The sequence below is a fragment of the Stegodyphus dumicola genome, chromosome 1 (genome assembly GCF_044657685.1).
Source record: "Stegodyphus dumicola isolate Sdum_Otavi_A_Nest chromosome 1, ASM4465768v1".
NCBI classification, from domain to species: Eukaryota; Metazoa; Arthropoda; class Arachnida; order Araneae; family Eresidae; genus Stegodyphus; species Stegodyphus dumicola.
This window is the reverse complement of record NC_140768.1, coordinates 200,108,176-200,136,134: the sequence shown is the minus strand read 5'-3', so window position 1 is coordinate 200,136,134 and position 27,959 is coordinate 200,108,176. Positions and strand designations below refer to the sequence as shown.

At 32.6% G+C, this 27,959-nt stretch overlaps 1 protein-coding gene across 2 annotated transcripts in view; it reads right to left on the bottom strand.

The window, feature by feature from the left end:
* Atg17 (autophagy-related 17) overlaps positions 1–27,959 on the bottom strand; it is a 160,588-nt gene that overhangs the window by 108,401 nt on the left and 24,228 nt on the right. For both annotated transcript variants that reach the window (XM_035372965.2, XM_035372966.2), the window contains exons 5-10: positions 24,819–24,934; positions 24,146–24,232; positions 23,785–23,908; positions 19,719–19,772; positions 13,723–13,893; positions 13,307–13,485 (exon numbers count right to left, since the gene is read on the bottom strand). In XM_035372965.2, the coding sequence (XP_035228856.2) occupies positions 13,307–13,485; positions 13,723–13,893; positions 19,719–19,772; positions 23,785–23,908; positions 24,146–24,232; positions 24,819–24,934 (731 nt within the window). The remainder of the gene's footprint in view (positions 1–13,306; positions 13,486–13,722; positions 13,894–19,718; positions 19,773–23,784; positions 23,909–24,145; positions 24,233–24,818; positions 24,935–27,959) is intronic.

Genomic DNA, 27,959 nt, shown 5'->3' with positions numbered 1-27,959 from the left:
TTACAGTAAAGAACAAAAACTTGATGTTCTTTATGATCAAAGAAATCAGTTGATTGAAAAGATAAAGAATCTTAATCGTTTAGATAGTGAAATAGAAACAATAATTGGTATAGATGAGTTAGAAAATGAAATTGCTGAGAGTGAAGAATATCATGGAAAACGAAACTAGATAGGCATGTAGAAAGTGCTTTTAACGGGGCTTCGCAAAATGAAATTCGGGTTAATTAAAATGTTAGGTTGGAACAATGCGTAGTAAGAAACGAAAGTAGTGTAGTTAAGCTTCCGAAATTAAGTATTGAGAAGTTTTATGGTGATTGTAGCTCATGGTGGATTTCTGGAATTCCTACGAAGTAGCTATTCATAATAACAATTCCTTAAGTAAGGTTGAGAAGTTTTCGTATCTGAAAACATTTTTGGGAGGTACTGCCTTATCAGCAGTTTCGGGATTTTCGTTAAGAAACGAAAATTATGATTCCCCAATTAAGTTGTTAAAAGAAAGATTCGGAAGGCTAGATTTGATTGTAAGCTCACACATGAATAAACTGTTGCTGATTGATTCCGTTAAGACATGCGCGAACATTAAAGCATTGCGAAGGATGTATGATACGATTGAGATTCAAATTCGATCATTAAAGTCTTTAGGTGTTGCAGCAGGAACTTATAGTAGTTTACTTTGCCCAGTAATACTACAGAAAATTCCAGAAGAGCTAAATTTGTATTACAATAGACAACGCGAATCGCGTGAATCATTTGATATAGAACACTTAGTAGAGTTTTTGAGAAAAGAGGTAGAAATAAGAGAAGTGTCTTCTTTATTATCAGATTCAAAAAACTTTAAGCGAAATGAAATTTCCTTTACTAATAGAGGAACGAGTCAAAATTATCAGAAAAATTATGTAGACTCAAAACGAAACATTTCAAAAGCGTGCATTCCAACAGCAGGTGCTTTAACAGCCGTAGCGAATGAAATATGTAGTTTTTGTTAGGATAAATCTCACGAAACACATAAATGTCCTTTACCATTAACAGAAAAAAGAAATTCGTTAAAATCACAAGGGCGATGTTACATTTGTCTGAAACGTAGACATACCTCAAAATTTTGCTGGAAAAAGGACCACCTTTGCAAAATATGTAAAAAAACCTCACAATTATTTAATATGCGATAAGGCTGAACCGACAGATAATGCAGCCGAATCAGATAGTACAGAAACAGACAATAATTTATCTGCAGTAGAGTCATGGCATTGCTTCGGAGGAAGTAAAAAGGAATCTGTAAACAAAACCGACAGCACAGAAGCCTCGTCCCTGGTTTTACTACAAACATTCAGCACTATAGTAAAAACAAATAAAAAGAGCAAAATCTTTAGGGTGTTCATAGACCGCGGGAGAAACATAACGTTTATCAGAAGGAAAACTGCAGACTCGTTAGGATTGAAGGCTACCAGATGTGAAACGTTTGAAATATATGGGTTTGGTAGCGAGCGTAAACCTAAACAGCAGTATAATATAGTTCAGCTTGATTTGCGGAATAGAACTAACCCAAGTAAAAAAACTCCGCATAGAAGCAGTGGTAATTGATGCGATTACGCATGACCACATAGAAGTTCCTTCAAAGTGGGTCAGAAACACGGCTCTAAGTAAGGGAACAGAATTGGTCGACATTGGAAATACGAAGTAGATACACATGTTGATCAGCTCAGATTACATTTGAGAAATTTTATATGAAAGAAACATAAGATTAGGGAAATGATTAGTTATTTATTGACAGTTTGTTTGAGTTTGTAATCCAAGGTAAGGAAATGGGACCGGATAATCATGGAAATTATGATAAGACTTGTGTAAACCATATCTCTGTAAAGGAACAAACATATTTTGAAAGACTTCGGAATTTATGGGATTTGGAGTCTATAGGAATAAATCAGGAAAAGGAAATTTCGCGATCAGATGCAGATGTAATGGATATGTTTGAAAGAAATACCACGTTTAAAAATAGGAGGTATGAAACTAAATTATTATGGAAGGAGGGTTGTAACACATTGAACAGTAATTATGAAGTTGCAGAAAGACGTTTGATAAGCTTAAATAATAAATTTAGGCATGATCCACATTTGTATTTTCGTTATAAAGAATTAATGAGCAGTTAATGGATGGTATTATTGAGCAAGTTGCATTTCATGGAGATTGTGATAGGAAAATTGGTTATTTTATGCCTCATCATGCTGTAGTAGGCGAATCAAAAGAAAGTATGAAAGTTAGGATTGTGTATGACGCATCGTCGAAAGTTAGAGATGGGCAGTCGTTGAATGATTGTTTAGATAGTGGTCCCAACCTTAAACCAGATTTGCTCAGGATTATTTTAAGATTTCGTTATCACCCAATTGCGTTTTGTGCTGATATTCAGAGAGCATTTTTAGAGATTGGCATAGCAGAGGAGGATCGAAAGTTTTTGCAGTTTTTATGGAGAAATGAGGGGGGGAACCGAACTTGATTTCAATGGTCGTGATATCAGAATTTTATGAATGACACGTGTCCCCTTTGGTGCGAAATGCAGTCCTTTTATTTTGACAGCAACTATACGACTTCATTTAAACAAATATGCAAATTCACACGGTGAAGCATGTTCTATTTTGAAAGAACTTTATGTTGATGACTTGATATAAGTGAGACATCAACTGTTGAAGAAGCAGAATCTCTATCAACAGACTCTAAATTTATACTGAGTGAAGCAAACATGAACTTACGGCAGTGGTCTTCGAATTCAGCTATCCTTAGTCAAAGATGGAAGGAAACCCAAATAGAATGTCGGACACCATCGAATCAAAGAGATATACCATTAAAGGTATTAGGATTAATTTGGGACAATGATAAGGACACCTTGAACATAGATCTGAATCAATTTACAAAATTTAAATATGTGACACCAACAAAACGTACATTTCTAAGTGCATGTGGCATGCTGTTTGATCCACTAGGTTTAATTACACCATTCAGTGTTAGAATTAAATTGATAGTGCAAAATCTTTGGGAAAAGAGCTTAAAATGGGATGAAAATATTCCAGAAGAATTGGAATCTATGTTCCAGATGTGGTGGAATGAAGTATCCGAGCTTGAGAGGCTTCTCATACCTCAACCATATTTTGCTGGAGATTCAGCAGCTGGAAGTACATATATTCTCTGATGCAAGCCCAAAGGCATATGGTTCGGTCGCATATTTCAAGATTAAATACCATGACAAATGTGCAACAAGTTTTATAATTTCAAATTGTCGTCTAGCTCCACTGAAGAAAATGACTTTGCCGTGATTAGAACTACTAGGAAATTTGATTTCCGCACGATTGTCTGATTATATACGATCCACATTTTCTTCTCTGAAAGAAAGTGACATTTTCATGTGGACAGATTCCACAGTATGTCTAATTTGGATTAGAGGTGTTGCAAATGATTGGAAGCAATTTGTTCGCAATCGAGTGTTGGAAATCAAAGAAAAGACAAATCCACCGAATTGCAATTTTTGCAACGGAAGGCTGAATCCTGCAGATAAACTTACTAGGGGAGTAAGTGCATAATCTTTAATTAATGATGAAACATGGTGGAAAGGCACCTTGTGGCTAATAGAAAGTGATGTTCTAAACAGTAAAGAAATACCGAATGCTGATATTGATACATGTTTTGTATTATGCTTATTCTTAAGGAATTCCATCAAACGGTCTGTGTCTATACTCAGTCTGTCTTCATTAGTATCCCAAAACATTCCCAAGATCTTAAGTGTCTCGTTTGAGTCAATGATTTTATGTGGATGCATCTCGAACTTTTCTTCTTCCCATTTTCTCATCAGCTCAGGATCATTGGATACAAATTTACGCAAGTTCATATTTGCTGCACTCATAATTTGTTTAGCTTTACGCGATAAGCTTAGAGCCTCATCTATACTGTCCTGTCCATTAATAAAATCATCAACATAAACACAAGAATTCACTATTTCAAATACATCTGGCTGCTCATCTCGATATTTTCTAAATGTGTTCTTTAATTGTTGCAGCCAACAAAAACGGACTTGACTTAATCCCAAAATTTACGCGCTTGAATCTATACGTAGCTAGTTTTAGATCATTTAATTGTGTGCTTTCCACAAACAGGAATCGCACTGCATCTTGATCCTTTTCTGTCAAAGCAAACAGCAAAAATGCTTTTTCTACATCCGCTGAAATTGCAAATTTATTTAATCGGAAATTGATTAGCAGATGGAACATATTAGGATTTAAATTTGTCCCTGTCCATAGACAATCGTTAAGTGATAGCTGCCCGAACTCATGTGAGCTGCCATCAAACACTATTCTAGTCTTTGTTGAAGCACTAGTTTCTCTAAATAGCGGTTGGTGCGGTAGGTAAAACACTGGTTTACCGATAGGTATATTTCCATCTGACACTCTCTCAATGATACCTTGCTTGAGATAATCATCTAATATTTCATTATATGTAGAAAACAGTGTTTTGTTATAATTCATTCGCTTTGCAAGAGTTTTTAATCTATTTTTCGCTACACGGTAATTATCAGCTAATTCCTCTAGTCCATTTTCCAAGGTAAAGTAACCTCATAGCGACCAGCTTTAAAACAAACTTTCTTATTAAATATTTCCAATGCTTTGTCTTCCTCATGACAATAAGGATCATTCTTTAATTCCTAATGATTCTAGTTTGAAAAACATTTTCAATTCACTCTCTGAATTATCATTTATTAACCCACAATACGATAAATTATTTCTCCGTGAATCATTTACATTTCCACTAACTATATATCCAAACACACTATTTTGTAAGATCTATAAGATTTGTAAGATCAGATAAGGGCAACTGCTTTTCTTTTTATCGTAGTTGAAATACCTGATATACTGCAAACTGAAATATTTGACTTTTCCCTTTTTAAATTAAGTATACCCGCTAATTCAGTGGTACAAAAACAAGAAACACTTCCACTATCACATAACGCTTTCACCTTAATTAAAGTTCCATCATTAGTCTCAATGAATACAAAGGCAGTAGATAAAATCACGTTTTTCCCACTGTTTGTACCCGTAGTGGCTGTAAAGGTTTTGTTTTGAGTTTTAGCTTGAAATGCAGGTGCGTGTACATTTAACGCGTTGCTGTTTTGATCACCCAACTCCTGATCTAAAGTGTCTGCTCTTTCTACTGTGGTGCCAACGGAATTATTTTCGTTTTGATAACACAAGAGAAAGCTGTGTTTTTTCTTACACTTCTTGCACAAGTAATTAGAACGGCAATTTCTCACACTGTGCAAATTAAAACAACAAAAACATAAATTCTGTTTTTTTCACATATTTTACCCTTTTACATTTAATTTCTGAAATTTGGGACAATTAAAAGGCTTGTGATTGCTCAAATTACATAACCTACATGAATTCTGCACGTTTTTCATTTGCATTAGAAACGACAGCGGTAACACTATTTGTAACTTTTTTTGTGTTAGTCACACTATTTGAAGCGTTGAGAGTTCTTGCATGATCTTTAAGAAATTCTATAAGATCTGTTAAATTAGGCAAATTCTCTTTCTCTAATTTTCTTTCCCACCATATTTTGGTGTTAGGGTCTAATTTTTGCCCTAAAATGTATGCAAACACATTGGAAGAAAAACCATTAACACTCTGATTTAAAACTTCTAATGATCTCAAGCATTCATTTGTAATGTCAATTAAGTTTAATATTGCTGACGCAGACTCATTTTGCATAGGATGCATATTCATAAATCGTCTCAGATGAGCATACACTTGTTCACGGTGATTAGTGAACCTTTCTTCTAATAATGAAAAGACTAATTTATAATTAGAGTCAACTATGGATATTGACTGCACAATACGATAAGCATCTCCTCTTAGCGCAGTTTTTAAGTACTGTAATTTGACTGCATCTATTAAATTAGGATTTGAATCAACACTGGCTAAAAAGATATCTTTAAATGAAAGCCACTCATGTAAGTTACCTGAAAATGTTGGCAAATTAATTTTCGGTAATTTAACATTGTTCTCAGTATTCGTGCAAACCGAAAGCTCCGATTTAATTTCTTTGGAAATGATTTAATTCGCCTTCTACATCTAAGAGAATATTGTCAATCTCTTCTTTCTCTTTTACATAAGCATCAATACTTTCTTCCGTACATAACCCGAACAAAGAATCGAAATTAGAATTTATTTCTGTCTCAAACACTTTAAATTTATTCTTTAGTACTTCCAAGTCACTTCCTTGGACATTTTCATCCGCAATATTTTGCTTTAACTTTGTTAACTGTGTTTTTAATGTATTTTTTTACGCTAATATCTCCTTTAGTGACATTTTAATTAGCAAAAGTCAATAAACAAATAAAGAGCTTCAAAAAGGTACAATGAGCTTCAAAAAGGAGGAGGGTACTTACCCTTTTGTTTCTGCAGAACTTCAATCTTGAAGTATCCTATATAATTCTTCATTTCACAAATCGAAAGTAAATTTGCAGTCTTATAAACTTTATTAGCTGCTCCGGCTCGACGGACTACAAAACTTGAAATGACTTATTCTATTTCCCATTGATAGCTGTATATCATACTAAAATAACTCCACTCACATTACTCAGTTTAAATACCTTTATTTTCCATAGCGACACTCAGGCGCTAAGTTCCATCTTACAGCGTAACATATAAATCGCAGCTTCGAATGTACCACACAAATCCACTCTTTTACATAATACATTTCAATGTCAATTCCGGAGGCGCATGCACCATTAGCCAACATTCTGCTCTGGCGCCAAGCATTTCTCAGCTAATACAAAACAATACATTTGAAGCAGAAAAGGAGAGAAAAAAGAACTGTATTGCTTTACCAACATACATTGAACGTACCGATAGGTTGTTAAATTTGCACAGATACAGTGACTTATCTAAGGTTCTTCGAATCACTGCATATGTCCTACAGTTTATTAATAACTGTTAAGAGAAATTCTGAAACGTGTAAAGAAGCGCTAACAGCTAAAGAACTCGCAAGCGCTGAACGCTATTGGATTCAATTTATACAGTGAAGTGAGTTTGAAAAAGATCTTATTAAATTGACACGAAAGGAAACAGTTCCGATTCCAAATTATATGGTCTAAACCCAATCCTGACAGAAGAAAAACTCATATATCTTGGTGGTAGATTGCAAAATTCTGATTTTCCGTTTCAAGAAAAGCATCCATGGATTATACCGAAAAAAATCGAGATTTACTGAACTGCTAATCAAAAGAGAACATTAGAACTTACTTCATGCTGGTGTTTCAGATACACTTACTCAAACTCGAGAAGCAAACAAGCTGTAAAATCGTGCTTGAATAACTGTTTTGTTTGCAGGAAATTTAAGGCTAAAAAGGGCACTCAAGTGACTGCTCCATTACCAGCGTATAGAATTCATGAAGCGAATCCCTTTGAAATCACAGGTGTTGATTTTGCTGGACTTTGTCTACGAAAAATGGAGACAAGGTCTATATTTGTTTGTTTACTTGTGCAGTCACACGTGCAGTTCATCTTAAAATTGTTTCTAGACTAAGCACCGAACATTCCCTTCTAGCATTTCGTCGCTTTGTATCAAGAAGAGGTGTTTGCCGAACTATAAACTCTGACAATGCCAAAATTTTTAAAAGTGCAGATGTAGAACTGAAAAAGTTATATGCAAATATTGTTGATCCATCTGTACAAAATTATTTTGGTACAAAAGCAATAAGATGGCATTTTATTGTCGAAAGAGCAGCTTGGTGGAGTGGATATCGGGAGAGAATGGTGAAGATGACAAAAGGTATTTTGAGAAAAGTACTAGGAAAGGCTTCAGTTTCCTTTGAAGAATTACAAACCATTTTGACAGAAATAGAATCTATTCTAAATTCTAGACCACTTACTTACATTTATAATGATCCATCAGAGCCATTCCCTCTCCCTCCTGCTCATTTCCTAACTGGAAAACGCTTAACATCCTTACCGCACTAGGCTGGTCATGTTAAAGAACATATTACAAGTAACAAAAGAATTTTAATTAAAAGATATTTGTATCAGGAGAAAATTTTAAATGGTTTTTGGAGGCAATGGAAAAGAGAGTATCTTCTCCAATTAAAAGGTGCAAATTGTTTCAAACCTGTTAATATAACCACTGATTTTATTATAAATGATGCAGTTTTGATAAGGGATAACAAACTACCTCGGCAACTGTGGAAGCTGGGAAAGGCGATAGAGTTACACACAGGCAGGGATAACAAGGTCAGAAGTATCACAGTGAAAACTTCTTCAGGTTTAATAAAAAGGCCTATCCAAATGCTATATCCTTTGGAGCTTGGAAAGAGATATGAATGATTGTTTTCAGAATTTTCAGGTATCTATTTAGTATTTCTTTAGTAACTGAAATTTGTTAGTTATTGTTTGATGATAATTGTTTTCTTTTCCATTTGCATTTAGCTTGTAGTTAGTAAGATAAAATGTATAGTAGTAGCTAGTATGATGATAATGTCCTTTATATACAAAGTATTCATGCTATGTTGTATATTACAAGTTTTGTAAAGTTATAAGATGTACTATTTTATTGTAAAGGTTTTGAATTTATGATAAATACCTTCGTCGCGGACTGGAGGATGTTCCAACTAAAATTCCCTAAAGGGATAAACTGATGTTTGCTTTTCCCGCGGCGGGGGGAAAATATTGTTAGAACACACAGGAATGAGGATGTGCTAACATGTATAGATCCGGAAAACTTAATTGACATTACAAATGAATGCGTGAGATCATTAGAAGTTTTAAATCAGAGTGTTAACGGTTTTTCTTCCAATGTATTTGCATACATTTTAGGGCAAAAATTAGATCCTAACACCAAAATATGGTGGGAAAGAAAATTAGAGAAAAAGAATTTGCCTAATTTAACAGATCTTATAGAATTTCTTAAAGATCATGCAAGAACTCTCAACGCTTCAAATAGTGTGACTAACACAAAAAAAGTTACACATAGAGTTACCGCTGTTGTTTCTAATGCAAATGAAAAACATATGCAAAATTCGTGTAGGTTATGTAATTTGAGCAATCACAAGCTTTTTAATTGTCCCAAATTTCAGAAATTAAGTGTAAAAGAAAGGGTAGAATTTGAGAAAAAACAGAATTTATGTTTTTGTTGTTTTATTTTGCACAGTGTGAGAAATTGCCGTTCTAATTACTTGTGCAAGAAGTGTCAGAAAAAAACATAGCTTTCTCTTGTGTTATCAAAACTAAAATAATTCCTTTGACAACAGTAGAAAAGAGCAGACACTTCAGATCAGGAGTTGAGTGATCAAAACAGCAATGCGTTAAAAGTACACGCACCTGCATTTCAAGCTGGAACTCAAAACGAAACCTTTACAGCCGCTACGGGTACTAACAGTGGGAAAAACGTGATTTTATCTAGTGTCTTTATATTCATTGAGACTAACGATGGAACTTTAATTAAGGTGAAAGCGTTATGTGATAGTGGAAGTATTTCTTGTTTTTGTACCACTGAATTAGCAGATATACTTAATATAAAAAGGGAAAAGACAAATATTTTGGTTTGCAGTATATCAGGTATTTCAACTACGATAAAAAGAAAATCAGTTGCCCTCATCTGTAATCGGGAACAAACGTATAAAAGGAAACTACAGGTTTTGGTAATTCCAAAAATAGCAGGTTTAACTCCAGCAAAGTTTATCGATGTTAGTAACCTTGCGATTCCTGAGAAGGTGAATTTAGCGGATCCAGAATTTTATAAACCAGAGAAAGTAAACCTGTTGCTCGGAGCGGAAGTTTTTTATGATATGTTATGAGCTGGTAAAATCTATGTTCCTAACACAGGCTTGATATTACAAAATAGTGTGATTGGATATATAGTTAGTGGAAATATAAATGATTCACAGAGAAATAATTTATCGTATTGTGGGTTAATAAATGATAATTCAGAGAGTGAATTGAAAATGTTTTTCGACTAGAATCATTAGGAATTAAAGATAATCCCTATTGTCATGAGGAAGACAAAGCATTGGAAATATTTAATAAGACAGTTTGTTTTAAAGCTAGTCGCTACGAGGTTACTTTACCTTGGAAAAGGGACAGGAGGGAATTAGCTGATAATTACCGAGTAGCGGATAATAGATTAAAAACTCTTGCAAAGCGAATGAATTATAACAAAACACTGTTTTCTACATATAGTGAAATATTAGATGATTTATCTAAAGCAAGGTATCATTGAAAGAGTGACAGATGGAAATATATCTATCAGTAAACCAGTATTTTACCTACCACACCAACCGGTATTTAGAGAAACCAGTGCTTCAACGAAGACTAGAATTGTATTTGATGGCAGCTCACATGAGTTCGGGCAGCTATCATTGAACGATTGTCTATGGACAGGGACAAATTTAAATCCTAATATGTTCCATCTGCTAATTAATTTCCAATTAAATAAAGTTTCAATTTCAGCGGATGTAGAAAAAGCATTTTTGCAGATTGCTTTGGCAGAAAAGGATCAAGACGTAGTGTGATTCCTGTTTGTGGAAAACACACAATTAAATGATCTAAAACTAGCGACATATAGATTCAAGCGCATAAATTTTGAGATTAAGTCAAGTCCGTTTTTGTTGGCTACAACAATTAAAGAACACATTAGAAAATATCGAAATGAGCAGCCAGATGTATTTGAAATATTGAATTCTTGTGTTTATGTTGATGATTTTATTACTGGACAGGACAGTATAGATGAGGCTCGAAGCTTATTGCGTAAAGCTAAACAAATTACGAGTGCAGCAAATATGAACTTGCGTAAATGGGTATCCAATGATCCTGAGCTGATGAGAAAATGGGAAAAAGAAGAGTTCGAGATCCATCCACATAAAATCAATTACTGAAACGAGACACTTAAGTTCTTGGGAATATCTTGGGATACTAATGAAGGCAGTCTGGGTATAGGTACAGACAGTTTGACGGAATTTCTTAAGAATAAGCGTAATACGAAACGGTTCATCTTGAAAACTGCCGGGAAGATTTTTGATCCTTTTGAGCTAATAACTCCATTTACTGTTAGACTTAAATTCTTGCTACAAGAACTTTGGGTTTGAAAATTGGCATGGGATGAACTACCTACAGATATCTGTCAAGAGTGGGCAAAGTGGTGCTGTGAGTGTCATCATCTAAGTAAAATTGCAGTTCCAAGATTCATTTTGAATCCCGAAATCGATTCCATAAAGATCCATTGCTTTTCAGATGCTAGTCAGAGGGCGTACGGTACTGTTGTCTATGTAAAACTGCGTAAGGAAGAAGAAATTTCTGCGAGATTCGTCGCATCAAAATGTCGTGTTGCATTGTGAAAAGAATTATGTTACCTCGTCTTGAATTATTTGGTGCATTACTAGCAGTGTGTTTAGATTCTGGAGTGAAAAATTTGCTCTATCAAAAGAAATCCTCGAGAATATTTTATCGGACTGATGCCAAAATAGTGCTATGCTGGGTTACTGGGTTAAAGGTACCAGTACTAAATGGAAATTTTTCATCGCCAACAGAGTTAACAAGATTAGGAAGTTAACACAGCCGACAGAGTGGTTCTATTGTTCAACAAAAGAGAACCAGCAGATGTTATGACGCGTGGTGTTCAAATTGACTTTCTTGTGAACTGTTTCAAATGGTGGTCATGCTGTGACTTTCTAACATGCTCAGAGATTCCTCATCAGGACTTATCATTTGAGGTAGTTCAAGAAGTGTGTCCAAATGAACTTAAAAAAGACAATGAACTGCATAATGATTCTAACTTAGTTTTAATTGCATGTAATGAACCAAACCTCTTTAATGATATTCTTAATTTGTCTTCTAATTACACTAAACTTATTCGTATTGTAAGTTTCATTTTCAGGTTTATCCATAATCTTAAGAACCCTCAGGTAAGGAGGTATGGAGTACTTACTTTAGAAGAGATAAAGGATGCTGAGGTGTACATTTTATTAGAGACCCAAAAAAAGTAAGTTTGGAGAAGAAATATATCAATTAAAAAGAGGTAAGTGTGTAAACCCCAAAAGTACTAGTGTAGAACTTAAAAAATTGAAAAAATTGGTTGAGTGTCCAGATGATAATTTAGCGAGTTTTTATACCACTGAAGGTATAGAGTGGAAATTTATTCCTCCAAAGTCGCCAAATTTCGGCAGAATTTGGGAGGCCGGGGTTAAATCATTTAAGAGTCATTTGAAGAGAGTTATTGGTAATCAGTGTTTAACTTTAGAAGAATTTTTAACTGTTTTAACTGAAATTGAAAAAGTATTGAACTCAAGTCCTCTTACTCCAATTTCAGCTGGTTACAATAATTTTGAAACTTTGACCCCAGGTCACTTTTTGGTTGGTAGACCTATCACAACTCTAGCTGAGACAGGTTTATCCAACATACATGAGAACAGACTTTCTAAATGGCAAAGAATCACTAAGTATACACAAAAAATTTGGAAATTATGGAAACGTGATTATCTTAATAATTTACAAGAACGTCACAAGTGGAAATTTATAAAGGATGATGTTCAGTTGGGAACTCTTGTATTAATCAAAGATGAAAATTTGCCTTTAACCAAATGGTTAGTGGGGAGAATAGCTGATGTTTTTCATGGTAGGGATAACAAAATAAGAGTAGTAACTGTAAGATTGCCTAATCAGCATTTGCTGAAATGAAATGTTCGAGATATATGTATACTTCCTGTAGAATGATGGTTTATTTCTATTATAAACTGGTATTTGTTGTAATAATTTGAATGTATGTTTTTCAATATTGTGATTTGTTATTGTGAAGTAATCTATTGTAGTGCCTTTATATTTACATTTATTGAAATAATAGTTTTGAAATTGTTAATTTCAACGTCGGGAGTGTTTTGTATTAGCTGAGAAATGCTTGGCGCCAGAGTGGAATCTTGGCTTAAGGCGCATGCGCCGCCGGAATTGGCACTGAAATGTATTCTGTGAAAAACTTGATTTTTGTGGTACATTGGAAGTTGCGATTCATATGTTACGCTTTAAGGTGAAACCTAGCGCCAGAGAGTCGCTATGGAAATTAAATGTATTGAAACTGTGTAATGTGTGTGGTGTTATTTTATTATGATATATAGCTATCGACGGGAAATAGAATAAGTCAATTCATTCCCTATTTTTTTCATTCACTTATTGTTTACTTCCTTTATAAATTTACATTTCTCTAAACAACATAGAAAATGTTGATTATATGTTGAATCATGTCAGTAAAAAAAATAAGTACATAGTTTAAACCATTTTCATTTACTCACTTTATGCGGTAATTTATGCTGCCAGACAGTTCCTTTTTAGCGTTAGTACATCTTTCAAGGATATCCCTAAGGCACTTGTGATTTTGCAACATTAATTCTAACTGGTTCTGAAATGTCCCACAGAGGTCAGGCAAAACCATGGGATCTCTGGCAATCATGCACTGAGTTTGATTAAACCACTAAATAAAATATTACATAAATTATTACACAAAGCATTTTCATTGTAAAAACATATTAGCAAAAACTGTTACCTTTTATGATATAAGAAAAATTTTATTACAGAAATACTGACATCATAATACAATATTAAACTTTTTCCAGCTAAGGAAAATATATGAAATATAAAAGATCAGCAGTTACAGTCACTGAATAATAAAAACAATAAATATAATATATTATGTATGTGTATGACTTACACTTGCAAGATCACGTTGGTCTTTCTCTAACTTCTTGGCATCTTCAATTTGTTTATTTAATGAAGATAACCTTTCTTCAATACCTTTAACTTCCTTTATATCAGGATTATCAGCATTCTTAAGGACGTTCTGAATAGCTTCATTAAGGACAACAAGACAATGTTCATTCAACTAAATGTGAAAACAAAATCTCGCTGAGACATCAATCCTCTTTATGATATAAAAAAGATAATCTCTTTATAATATAAACAAAAATAAAACTCTCTTTCATAAGCTTTTAATGATTAAATTAACTAATATTCAAAGCTGACAAAAATTACAAATACAATGAAGCAGATAGTTAACTAATACATGCTGTTCCTGCTGGTAATAACTTGCCATTAAATCCTTGTGATGGCAATTTGCTAGCAAATATCTGATCAGTTGATGCATCTACACATAATCATAGCTCAACTCAACATGTTTAATCTCTATTTCTCATTTCTTGGTCATCTACCCCCTTCACATTTAAATGTCTCCTGATCTGTTATGCCCAATCTTATAAAGGATACACTGCCGAAGAATCCGATATATGCTAATTCTTATACAGTACAACTATGTGTCATTCATGAAAATACCATACTTGCCAACCTATGACACTCAAAAATCAGGAGATTTTTTTAAGAAATCGGGAGATTTTTCACAATGTTAAAAAGACTTTTTAAATGAGAAAAATATAGTTTTTAATAATGAATTAACTTTAAATAGTAACTAATTCTTAAATGCAAGCAACACAAAAATACCTTACACATAAAAAACATTTTTATTACTTGCATCATTTAAGAAAACAAAACAAACAAAAAAATTTTAATCAGTTTTTGTACAAATGGTATAAACAGTGGCAGATTTTGCTTTCTTTAAGAAAGAAACTTCATAATTTTGTTCATAGCAATTGCCACGTAGGCCTGATTTCACTAATAAAAGTTTTCTAATGTGTCATCACTAATATTAGATCTAAATTTAGTCCTCGTTTTTGCAACAACACTGAAAATCCTCTCACAGTCTGCATTACTATGGGGAACTGTCAAGATGGCCAACATAATTCTAGACAGTTCACTATATTTTAAAATTCCATCAGCATCTTTCAGTTTTCCAATTAAACTCCACTGGGTGTCAATCCTAGCTGATTTTAGTTTTCTATTTGTAAACTGCTGTTGTGCAGCTGTTGGACCTGTTTCAATTTTTCCTCCTTCTTAGAACTCCTTTCAAGATAATAATAAATATCAACAATGTGTTCATTCACATTTATTGGTAAAGAAGCTACTCCTTTTTCAGCTGCTAAATTTAAGAGGTGACAGGTGCACCTCATAATCTGCAAATCTGAATTTTCCTTTCTGAAGATGCCTGCAACACCAGTTTTCAAGCCTACCAATACTAGTGCATTATCAGCACCAAGTGCTAAGCAATTATCCAGAGGGACTGCATTTTCTTTTAAAGTTTTAATAATTAGCTGTGCTATATTAAAGCCTGTCAAATGTCCTTCTAAAGTGGGGACAGAAAGTAAACTGCACTCAATTTCTGAAGACTCTGGATTAAAAAACGAAACAACAATTGGATACAGTTTTGAATCGGTATTATTGCTTCCATCCGTAGAGAGGCAGAACGGAGCTGTTTTAATGCAATCAATAACTGAAGATTTATTTTTCAAATCCATTTCTTCAACAATTGCACCTCTTTTGGTTCTTGCACTTAAGTATTTCTTAGCGATTTGACTATCGGGAAACATTTTTCTAAATAAAGCTGCAGCGTGATCCGATGCATTCAGTGGCAGGTTGTGCTCCAGTAAAAAGGCACAGAACAGTCATTCTGCATTAATAACTTTTTGGTCCTTTGTTTCCGAAGAAAAATTTAATTTTTCATATTTTTTCAAAACAATTCATGTTGCCCTTGTGTTTTTGTGTACGCACATGTTTGAGAACATCCGCCCTTCCACCATGCGAAATCGAAAAATCACAACGACAGGCGGTACATACCGCAAATTTATTACATTTCCTTGAGGAAATAATGGAAGGAAAGTCAACTGTGTACGATTTTTGAAACGTACACAAGTATTTCACCTTTCTCGCAGCCATAACAAAAGATGATAATTTCTAAAACTATTTCTCGAAGGCACATGTACTCACACAACTCAGGACAAAATGACCGAAATAACTAAAGAACATCCAAATAACAGCTTCTTTTGTCCTCATTGGCTAATATATGCCAGATGACACGCAGTGCAGCACGATGCCCATTGGAGAACTGGAGAAGGACGTTTCTGGATACGTATATGCTCTCACTCACAAAGCAGACGTTATGAATTCGCAAGGTTTTGTTTTAGATATAATCTAGAGAAAATTCATTTGCTTCGGACGTCCAAAATCACTTTTTTTGTTCATATAACAAAGTATTAAGCCAAGTTCCATAAAAATCGTGAGAAATTTTAAGAATAAGAAAAAGTCGGGAGAAATATATTGTAAATCGGGTTGGCGGGAGAGCGGTCAAAAATCGGGAGTCTCCCGCCTAAATCGGGAAAGTTGGCAAGTCTGAAATACATACATAAAAAAAAAAAAAAAAAAAGTTGCATTAGGCTACATTAGTCAGAAATGCAGATAAGTTGTAATAACAAAATAAAATAATTAATCTGAAGGAGGCAAATTATGTCTATAACTGCTATGCAGTTTAGTTACTATTGATGCCTACATAGCTATGTAGATTTGCAACAGCAAGAGACATTAACTGGTATGTCGGCATCAAACATTGTCATCACATATTTCAACTAATATGCATGTACTGTGAAATTTTTTAAGGTGTTCACCTCCTGTACATGACTAATTTAAAAATAAGTATATAAATAAACACTTGTATTGAAGACGATTGATAATCACGTTCTCAAAGGTAACCCCAATAACAGAAAACTTAAATTGTCTGGAACCATGGAAGATCAGATAAAATTTCAATTTATGCTATTTTATAAATAACTGATGTAATTTCAAAAGATATTCAATTTTAGATTCAGAATGGATACAACTGCAATTGGTACAATTTTAATCTACAAGGTGATCTGAAATGTTTCATTAAATTCAAATAATTACATACAGAAACTACCTTTTGCACAGAACCACCTCAGAAAATGTGAAGTATTTCTTAGAATATTAATAAACATCAATGTTGAACATTACCTTTCAAATAAAACCATTTCCATAGCAGATGAAAATCATTTAGAGGTATAAATACTCACCATAAAGAGGTTCATTACATTTTTGAAGCTGACAAATATGATGAGAGATACATCAAATTGAAGATAAACTACATATAATATTTAAGTATGCAATGTGACTTTCTACAACAATGATGAGAAAATATCAAAATTCATGCTACATTTGCTCTTATATGCCCTCTTTTACTGATTTTAAAGGAATAAAATGCAGCTTCTGAACTTGCAGAAGGTTTTAGGCAATATTAGCATACATCTATATACTCTGCCAAAACTCTAACATATTGAAGTATAATATCAAAATTAAAGAAATGTTAATCTACATGCTGAGTTGAAAATACCAATTAATGTGTGATGCCAAATAGGAGTTATTACATTATAAAATGTTGAGGAATGCAAATTGTAAGTATGCATGAGCATTAATACTTTAAAAAAATTCACTCTTGAATTGAATTAAGTTTTATAGTAAAGATTTAAGAATTAAGTAGAACTGATGGCTTCAAGCATTTACAACTAGAGTTTGATTTGATTTTGATTTGGTTTCTTTGATGGCAAAACACTTAAGGGCTGTTTGCCTACAACTAGAATTTAAAAAGACATTATTTTAAGAACACAAGTTCTTGCTGAACTGTGTCTGAATCCAAATTATAAATTGAGTCCGAATTATTAAAAAAAAAAGAGAGAGAGAGAGAGAGCACTCAACAAATGCTAACTTCACCCCTGCAGCTAACCGTTACTGTGACCACTATTAAACACTTAATAAGACCCATATATTTAAATTTTAGCATAAAAATTAAATTTTTAATCAAAAATACCTACTCTTTGATGATTTAAGTATTAGTAAATACAATACATAGTTTACACAAGTTCTATAACCTCACTAACAAAACAAATTTGCAGGAATTAATTAAATGCAAATGAAATAACGAAATGGCAGCTTAATTTAAATCTCATTACTCTTTGTGAAAGAACAGAGACAGTTCCAAATTACAGGTGATTTTAAAAGCCTGATTACAAGTCTAGTTTATCGAAGTACAATTCTAATGACTGGAGAAACACTTATGCACTTACACTAAGTGAAGGGGCGATACTGTAACAAAGTTCAAGAAAAAATTGGTTTTTTACTTTAAAAAAAAAAAAAAAAAAAAAACTTTTATATTTTTAAATGCAGTGGTTTCAAATTGGTGGTTCTTGAAGCAATTTTATGCAGCCCACAAAGACATTTCAATTATGCATTCCCGCCCCCCAAATAACAATGTTGAGAAGATTTCAATATTTTAGTTATTTGAAATCCAAGTTAACATTATTTTAATTTCCATTAAAAATGAACATGAATGAAGAAGCAGAAAATCTATACATGTTGCTAATTTATTTACAGTGCATTATAAATCTTATTCAAAGATTTGAAGACAGAGATTTTATTAACTTTTATATATACTTGTAAAAAAATGCTTCAATTAAAAATTTTTGCAATAAAAATAATCACTTTATTTAGGAATACACTGATATGTGAACATTTATTTGTGCCTTCTCCCAATTTCTTGAAGTTTGCTACTGTGCTTCTGTTTTTCGGTATTAGCATGTGATTTATTCAAATTGTATGATGAATTTCAAACATATTTTTTATTTTATTTCACATTATTACTACCACTTGTTGCTACCATCAGTGAACAACTGGATTGCATTCATTTTATTTATTTTTTTTTATTTCACATTATTACTACCACTTGTTTCTGCCATCAGCGCACAACTGGATTACGTTTTGAACTGTTCTTTACTTTGTGTTTAGTGGAGAACTTTTTTTCGCAGCTGAAAATTAATAAGACTGGCCGATAAACATCTACAATTTGTGATGGAGATAATTTCTAGTAATGTCATTCTGAGACAAAGTTAATCAGAGCCCAAACAACATCAAGCATCAAGTTGTGAGAAATAAACACATTTGTAATTATTTACATACAAACATATGTATTTCTATTTATGGATAGAAGAAAAATTTAATAAATAAGAGAAAGAGACTAAGTTATTATTATTCATTCTCAAGTTTTGTGTCCCTTGGTAAATTTTCTCTGAAAATGCTTTCATAATTTGTTTACTTTTAGTGTAAATTAAAGTAAGTTATCTAATGTTTAAATAAACATCTTAAGAATTATTTGAAAGAAATGACAGTCCAAGACTTAGCTGTAAATATATTTGAATTACAGAGGGTAACTAACAAAAAAATGTCTTTACAAACTTTAAGGTAACAAACTTTAGATTTTAGATAGAAAATAAATATAAATTTGAATTTTTTCCTTTACAATTAATTTTCATGTGTTTTGATAAATATTTACTAAACTAAATTTTAAAATTTATTTATTTTTGTTAATAAATGTTTTTTTGTAAAAAAAAAAAAGTTAATTAAATTCTAGCCCGTCAGCTACTTTCAAATAAAGCATTTGGTCCACATGCAATCTGAGTTTGAGACCACTGTTTTATTGTTTAGTTTCTTTTTTTACAAGCTACCTCAGCTTCAATCCATTCACATATATATGAGAGAACCTTTTAAATAATCTGATATTATACACTAGGCTACAAACATTATTTGCATAATAAATTTCAACAAAAATATTATGATGTTATAAAATATATATAAATATTTTAATGATCCTGTAAAACATATGAATATACAAACATATGAATGTAAAACATATGAATACAATACAAAAATAACTAAAATCAATAAAAGGTCAAATATAAATTTAAAGAATAAAAATATTACTTCTTCTAGTGATCGCTCACATTTTTCTGCTAATGATTCTAAAACAGGTTTTGGCTGAAATATATTTTTAAAAAAATCAGCAAGAAAGAAAACACTAAATCATTACATACAAGCATAATTTTTATTTATAATATGTATTAAAACACTATTCCTCATTTACATATTTTTTATGTGGAAACCGCTTTCATAAATTCGAATATTGTGTGGACCATCAAACTCTCGTCCCCTTCAAAATGCATGATGAGCCAAAAGTTTGTTAAAACTTTAAGAATTCATAAAAAAGAAAGATATTATGATAAAAAAAGTGCGGAATGCAAGAAAGTTGGATTTTTTTTTTAAACCGCAAAAAATTTTTTAGTTAAAAATGTCATCAGTAGAGGTCACTGATGACCCGAAACATAATGAACAGGACAGCAGTAGCTCTGTTCATTTATTCTTGCAAAAAGAATTGTCACCGTGACCTCCAAAACATTGTATGACACAACTAAGGTGACTCATAACACCCATTGCAACTTTGCCGGGATCTCCACAAACTTTTACAGCTGACATGACAACAGGAAGTACCACTGGAAAAAAAATTTTCATGGACAAAATAAACTTCCAAACATTATAGGAATAAAACTGATGTAATGAAAACTTTCACATTAATGTCTTTCAATGTTACAGTCAGTTTTACGGGTAGACTAGTTTTGATAAATCTTCCACACAAGTGTGTAGCAATTTATGAGAGCTTACCAATTTTTGGCAAATTTCAGAAAGAAACAAATTTACTGAAATCAGAGAAAGCATGTCTATATAAGTTTTAGCATGACTTTGTTTTTAACACAATATTTCCATTTTTTGCTTTGCACATTGCCTCTCAAACAGGAGAATGAAATAACTTTCAACTGACTTTTAAAGTTTTTCCAGGTGTTTTAAGAAAATTCCAGTCTAGCCACATAATGCACATTGGCTGTGCTGAATTATACCACTTGAAAACAGAAAAATTTGCTATTAACATACAGCTTACATATTTAAAAAAAAAAAAGAAAAGAAAAGAAAGAAAAGAAAGGGAAAAAAACTTGCTTTTCAATTATCAAAGCAGTACTATTAGAGAACTATAAGAGGAGTTGTTGTCCTTTCAAATTAAGTTTTTGCCAAACTAAGAAAACGTGCTATACAATATTTACACACTAAACCACCATTTTCTTCAGCAATCAACTGTATCACAATTAGTTATATCCAAATAAATTCTCTTTTAAATTACATGAAAAGAGTATATAAGACCAAAACTGAAATATTTGCAGTCATTGACATTGAAAGGCATTTCTAATAATATGTTAGCACAGATAAAATTAGTTTAAAATATAATTTTAAAATTAATTTTACATCCATAAAAACACACATTTACAAAAGAAATGAAATACAATGCATTCCATCTAAGTAATAAATAAAGAAATGAAATTCATTGATTTTTTAACATATAAATTTTTAAACATTGGACTTGTTCTACCATTAATTGTGAAAAAAATTATGACATGAATGGCATAGCTTTATTGTTTTAAAATGTTAGAAATAAATTCTGCAATAGTGGTCATTGTTTACAAAATGTCAATGGGGAAGCAGTTATATCTATCCTAGTAAATAACATATAATTGCATAACAATCACCTCTAATATTATGACAATTGCTAAATTCTGAAAGGTAAAAAAAGCAGTCTTCTTTAGGAAGTCAATACACTTTTGATAGAAAACTTTATATATATGTATATATAATGCAAATTAAATGTAATTTTTGATTAGAATTGAAAATGTTAAAAAATATTTTGAATATTTAAACAAAACATGCTAATAAAAATTAGCACAAAACTAAATTTGTTGCTTTAATTCTGCAATTTGCAAGCCAACTGAAGAAATATATATCTCTGCTCAATTTTTTTTTTAACTCCCAAATTTTAATCTGTGCTTGTGCTTTCCTTCTGTCTGATGATTTTTTTTATCTTCACTGTCACACAGCTTTTTATTTTTGAGTGCTTGATGATATGCACCACAAGCATATCTAGCATATTGTAACATATCAGAAGTTATATCAATACTCATCACATCTCCACTGGCTCTCCAAACCAAGAGGCAAAATCTTCCTTCATTTACATGCACGGTACTACTGAGAGACAGACTTTTTGCTCTTCACAAGAACATCTGAATCATGCTGTCTGGAATCCGGAGGTTATTAGAAACTTGGTTGGCTATTCTGAAAGACAATCTGACCAAAGAATTTGAATAGGAAGAAGTACAGCTTAAATGAAGACAATCTGACCACAGAATTTGAATAGGAAGAAGTACAGCTTAAATGACACAGCAATGCCATGGAGAAAAATTAAATCGAAAATATGGAAGACATCAGCAAACTTGACAGGCGTAAAGAAAGGCCTTGAAATTCATCTATGAATGCAATCCAAAACCACCAGCAACATATGACATTTGTCAAAGCACTATAATGAATGATTTAAAAACACTAATACTTTAAATTCTTATTTCTTAGAAATATCTTTAAGTTGTCAGCATTACATTGAAAATCCATTTCATGACATGAGAAGGTAATAAAAAATCATATGTATTGAAGGATAGAATGGAAACTCATTGGAACATTTTGTTTTAAAATTATAATCCAGATTATTAAAGAAATTAGAATCCTTTCAAGGTATATCAGTATGAAGTTTTCTTACAAAATACAGATTCTCTGCCTTACTTTTAAGAGCAATAGCTGCTCAAAATATCCAAAAACCAAATCCATCAATTTTCAACCTAATAATGCTACCCACAAAATGGACAATCCTAGAAAACCTCCTCCTGACAAGGATAAAACAGTCAATCTTCTGACAATCTTCTAACAGAAGCAATTCCAAATTTACTCCTATCTTAAGACTTAAATCTTGTTCCAAAACAGTTAACAACGTTAACCCTAATAAAAATTTTATCAAATTCTTTTGCATGATGAAAGAGCTCGAAACCATCTTCAGAAGCACTGAATTATCATAATTAACATTTCTTATAAATCACAACTCGTAAACAGGAAAGGAGTACTGTAATGCCAATAATACCTTTGATTTATAATCTTCAAAGAACTGAGTACATTCCAAAATAATATTTAAACTTATGCCTTAGTTTGATTTTTCTTCCCACTACTCCACTAAGAAACAAAAACCGGATTTTTCGCTATGCACCCAAAATGAAGCAGTCAAGGGCACGGTCAGGATTTAAGAAACACTATGAAAGTATACTGGCTTCAGTTCTCACTACTCTGCGGGTTGTTTAATATTTTTTTAATAACAAAATGTTATATTTATGACATGTATATATTTACGGAAATATAATAGCACAGACATTTAAAATTAAAGCATAATTTAATATAGTAATACATTAGACAATTCATCAATTATTTAAGCATGAAAATGATTAATTGCAAAATGAAAATTTTTTATGTAAAATCAAAAAATCATATGCAAAGCATACTGTAGAATAAAAATTTCAAATTATAAACAACAGCAAAAAACTAATTCTTAAGCAGCAGATTTAAGCTTTGTACTTCAGTAACACTTAAAGTAGGATTGATTCTCCACAAATGAATTTCACCAGCAGCCTACACATGGCTGCAATTCAAAAGTCACCTGAGGTGAATGAGGCTGGTTTACACTATGTCTATGAGAGCTTGCCTTCTTCTATTTATATTCTTTGTTCTGATCAGCACTGCAAAAAATTAGCTCAAAGCCAGCTGCCTGAATGATGCTCACACAATACATAATTGATGAAGAAATTAATATGCTTCAACGTTGGCGCAAAAATCGCTTTTTTGGGAAGATCGCCATACGAAATTCTCTTTTTCAGATTTGGGCTAAAATAAAATATTCAAACTCCCTGACTTCTCTCTGAAATTTTTCACTCTGGTCAATTTTTGAATTCCCTTACTTTTTTTTTTTTTTTTTTTTTTTTTTGGTTTTTCCAGTAGCATGGCAATTTTGTTTACATTACCTAAAAATAAGTAACAAAACTTACAAATCTTTTATATTAAATTTCACAAAAAAAGATACCTCTGAGCAAAACCAAGATAACAGGGTATACTTTGTGTCCAAATTCTCAGTCATGCATTCATTATGTGGCATTAATTTGGGCAAAAGAGGAACTTTTGCAAGCAACTCAATATCCTCTGGGAAGCTGTGCAATTAAAATCATTAAAATCAATACATGTTAAAATAAAATTAAAAATAAAAATATTTAAAAACAAGAAAACATTTAAAAATTTCTCAAATTATTCATTTTATTTCACCCCTCAAAAACAGCTTTTTTGCATAAATCACACAAATCAAAAAATGAAAAATTTACAAACAAAATTCAAATCACCAGTCAATATTCTAAAATTCAAGTAATAAGATATTTTTGTAGTTCACTTACCTTTTTATAATTTCTTGATAGCTAGACCTATTTGCTAAGTACTTTTGAAAATGATCTTCAAAACGGCTTTTTCTCTTAAGAAGGGAGCTGCAAAAGAAGTGAAAAGAGATCTCTTAAACCATTTTAAATGTTTAATTAATTTATTTTTCAAAATAAGCATAGAAATTCTCATCATTATAATTGAACATACTCACTTTGAAATTGTTGAATTTGTTAATCAAAAATTCGTTAAAGTTTTACAAAATATAAAATATATAATAAAACAAATTTCAAATTTTGGCTTCCAGAAGCCCATATTTGGGTTGAAATGTATGTTATTCAAAATTTGATGGTTCTAGATACTATTTTTTTATCACAATTCGAGAAACGTGCATACATTTATGCAGATTTTTCATTATTTAATTTCTTTAAATATAATACAGGGCTGTAATATTCGGTAACAACAGTTCGAAAAGTGAATCAAAGCTAAATGCCAAAAAAGAAATTAATAGCCCTCCTGGGCTAAGGCCCTTCAGGCTTAAAAAAAAAAAAAAAATTATGAGAAAGTGTCTACAAATCTAAATTTGCCCTCAAAATCAATACAATTTTATTGAAAATTTACATTAAATTAAGTTTGCGTTTTCCCAATTTTAAATATTAGTTTGGCTACTGTGTGTGGGGGGGGGGGACTTACTCTTTTGCATCTTCCAAATTGGCAATGACAGCTGCCCAGCCTTGTTGTTGCAAATGCTGCTCATGAACAAGTTCATCACACTGACGTCGGCCATTCAAAGCAGCTTCAGCAAACCTCTTATAAAAATAATACAAATTCATGAAATAAATTATAAACATTATAATTAAAATTTTTTATCACAAAATATTTAATGATGTTAATATATTTATAGTGTTCATTGAAATATGACCACCAAACTAACACTTTATAGATCACTTTTGGTATGGAGGGCAACACTGAATGATATGGCATGTCAAGATCTGATTCAATATCTCACCATGTATACTATTCAAATTGCAACTTGTAATGAGCATACGGATACAGATGCAGGATACACAATTCAAAATACCCTGTTAACAACATCTCATAGATGCCTAACTAAATTAAAATTAAAAGATTAAGAGCGCAAGCCAGATAAAGCCTCACGGTGGAATATTCCTCCACTCAATCAAGGATAACTTTTCCTTAGCGGCGCAATGCACTGCCATCCTACACCATTGCCATATGAATAAAAGTATTGAAAAATATACGATATGCATTCTCAAAACCTTATAATACCCTAAAGTTGTCACACTGCGATCCATAAACAATAGTAGTCCTAGTTTATATCACAAGCATTCCCATATCACACAGCACAGTTCTGCTAACACCAAACACAAATAAATTTATAAGTCTATATAAAAAAATTAAAAAAAAAAAATTATTGAATATATTAGAACAATCTTTTCTGATTCCTTTAAGTCGAACTAGTGTACTTACGACTCAAAGAGATGAAGATGACGAGGATGTTTCAATAAGATTAACAAGAGTGACATCTACTGCAGAAGTTTATGCGTACTATGCATTATTTATACTGCAAAAGTTTATGACTGCTGGCCATTAAAATTTTCACACCAGGAAGGAATGATTTGACAAACATCAAAATCACATGAAAGGAAGATGTAGGGATATGCAAATGATCAGCATTTCACCGCATTTAGACATTGCAGGTGGTGAAACGACATCTGAAGCACTGCATAAAAGAAAAATTGTGTAGAGGATTTCTCATTCAGAAAGTGCTTTATAAGGTTGGCTTTTGCTCAGAATATTGTGTTATGCCTCAAATAAAAAGAAGAAATGCTTACCAGCAAGTTTCGAAATTTGATAGAGGCAGGAACATTGCCTATCAAAAGTTCAGGTTATTGTTCCGTGATATCGCCGGTCACACTGGTCGACATCCAACCACTGTCATGTGAATAAGGAATCAATGGATTGCTGAGGGGTCATACTGAATGGCATGCAGGATCTCAACACCCTCCCATGACTTAATGTCAGTGAGGACAGACATACTGTGAGGTCAGCCCTGCAATACTGTACGACCACATCATGGACCACTAGTCAGGAAATAAGCATGTTTGCAGCATGCCTAGTATCAGCTCGTAAGGTGCTTCAATCTGTGCAGCAGTGTGGATTATCAGCAGGGTGACCATTACTTTGTCTTCCTTTGATAATGCATCACAGAGAGAGATGGCCACTCTGGTGCTCCAAATGACAAAGCTGGATACAGGAGTGGCACAATGTCGCATTTTCAAATGCGTCCCGGTTCTACGTGCAGAATTCTAATGGCTGTATACGTGTCTGGAGTGTCCAAGGATACCATATGTCGCCTGCTTGCATTGGATATTGGAATAGGGTCCCTGCACCTAATGTGACAGTTTGGACAGCCATTGGGTACACAACATGCACATCTCTAGTTCAGATCGACGGTACTTTGAAAGCAGGTGGGTACATTTCTAACATCTTATGTCCAGTGGTTGTACCTTAACTGAGGCCCCCAAACGACATGTTCCAACAAGATAATGCAAGACCACATGTTGCACATTGTGTTATGAGCTTCATTGATACACAGTGTATTTGATTGCTGCCCTGGCCTGCATGGTCTCCAGTTCTGTCACCCATTGAAAACACCTAATCATGGTTTGCTGAGAGACTGGCCCATCACCGCTCTCCAGCTAATACAGTTGATGAAGTGTGGCATAGACTTGAAGCAGCATGGAATGAGTTGCTCATTTCTGTCATCCAAGCCCAGTTTGACTCCATGCCTAATGGGATAAGGGCCATTTTAGCCGCCACGGGCGGCAGCTGTTTCTACTAATTTCGCACTCCTGTAAACCTCCAAAATGGTTACAAATTTAATAATTTTGTCTTCATGCCATACTGTTTATATGCAATAAATATCTTTTTTGTATTTGCTTTCCTTCATGGTGTTGCATTTTGAATGGCCAGCAGTGTAGTATGCAGCACTTATTCTCATGGAATATGGATGCTGCAGAACTATAGCTATTTACTACTAGTAAATTTTGGATGCAGATGCATGAGCCTGTTTATTCAGCACTCACCCTGCAATGTAACCTATAAATCTTTGCAATAATGCTAGTGATAGTAGTTATTGCACTTTTTTGCTATTCCCTACAAACATTAATAATGCTAGAAAAAGAAATATTCAATCAGTTGTCTGAGCCCTAATCATGACTTTTTGGAAGGATCTTCAATCATCCTCATATCTCATCTGGACTAATACAGTATAACTACAATCCTATTTTAATGTCTTTAATAAAAGTTGCTGTGGTCATATGATAGTTTCACTGCAAAAGTTATCTAGTACCTTTTGCAGGAGCTGTTACATTTTAATGTCCTAAGTGACGTACACTGCGCAAAAAAAGGGGGGAGACTGTTCTATACCTCAATTCTACTGAGCCAATTGACGAAATTCAAACTGCATTTTCATGTCTCGAAAGCACAACTTAGGTTACATATTATATTTATATATATGACATAAGTATTTTGACACAAAATTTTACTTTTTCTGAAATGACATGGCATTTTTTTTTTTTTTTTTTCCATATTTCAATTCTACGACTCAAATTATGCCTAAATATTAAGTATTGTCAAATTTGGTGCAAAATTTGCGGCGAAATTCAAAAATTTATCTTGTATCTAGTTTAAATACTAAAGCTTTAAAGCTTCATTCAAAAAAAATATAGAAGTGTACTTGCCTTTCTAATGGATCACAAAATCACTTTTTACTGAAGAAAAAGCTGTTGGAGCACAAAATAAGTTCCA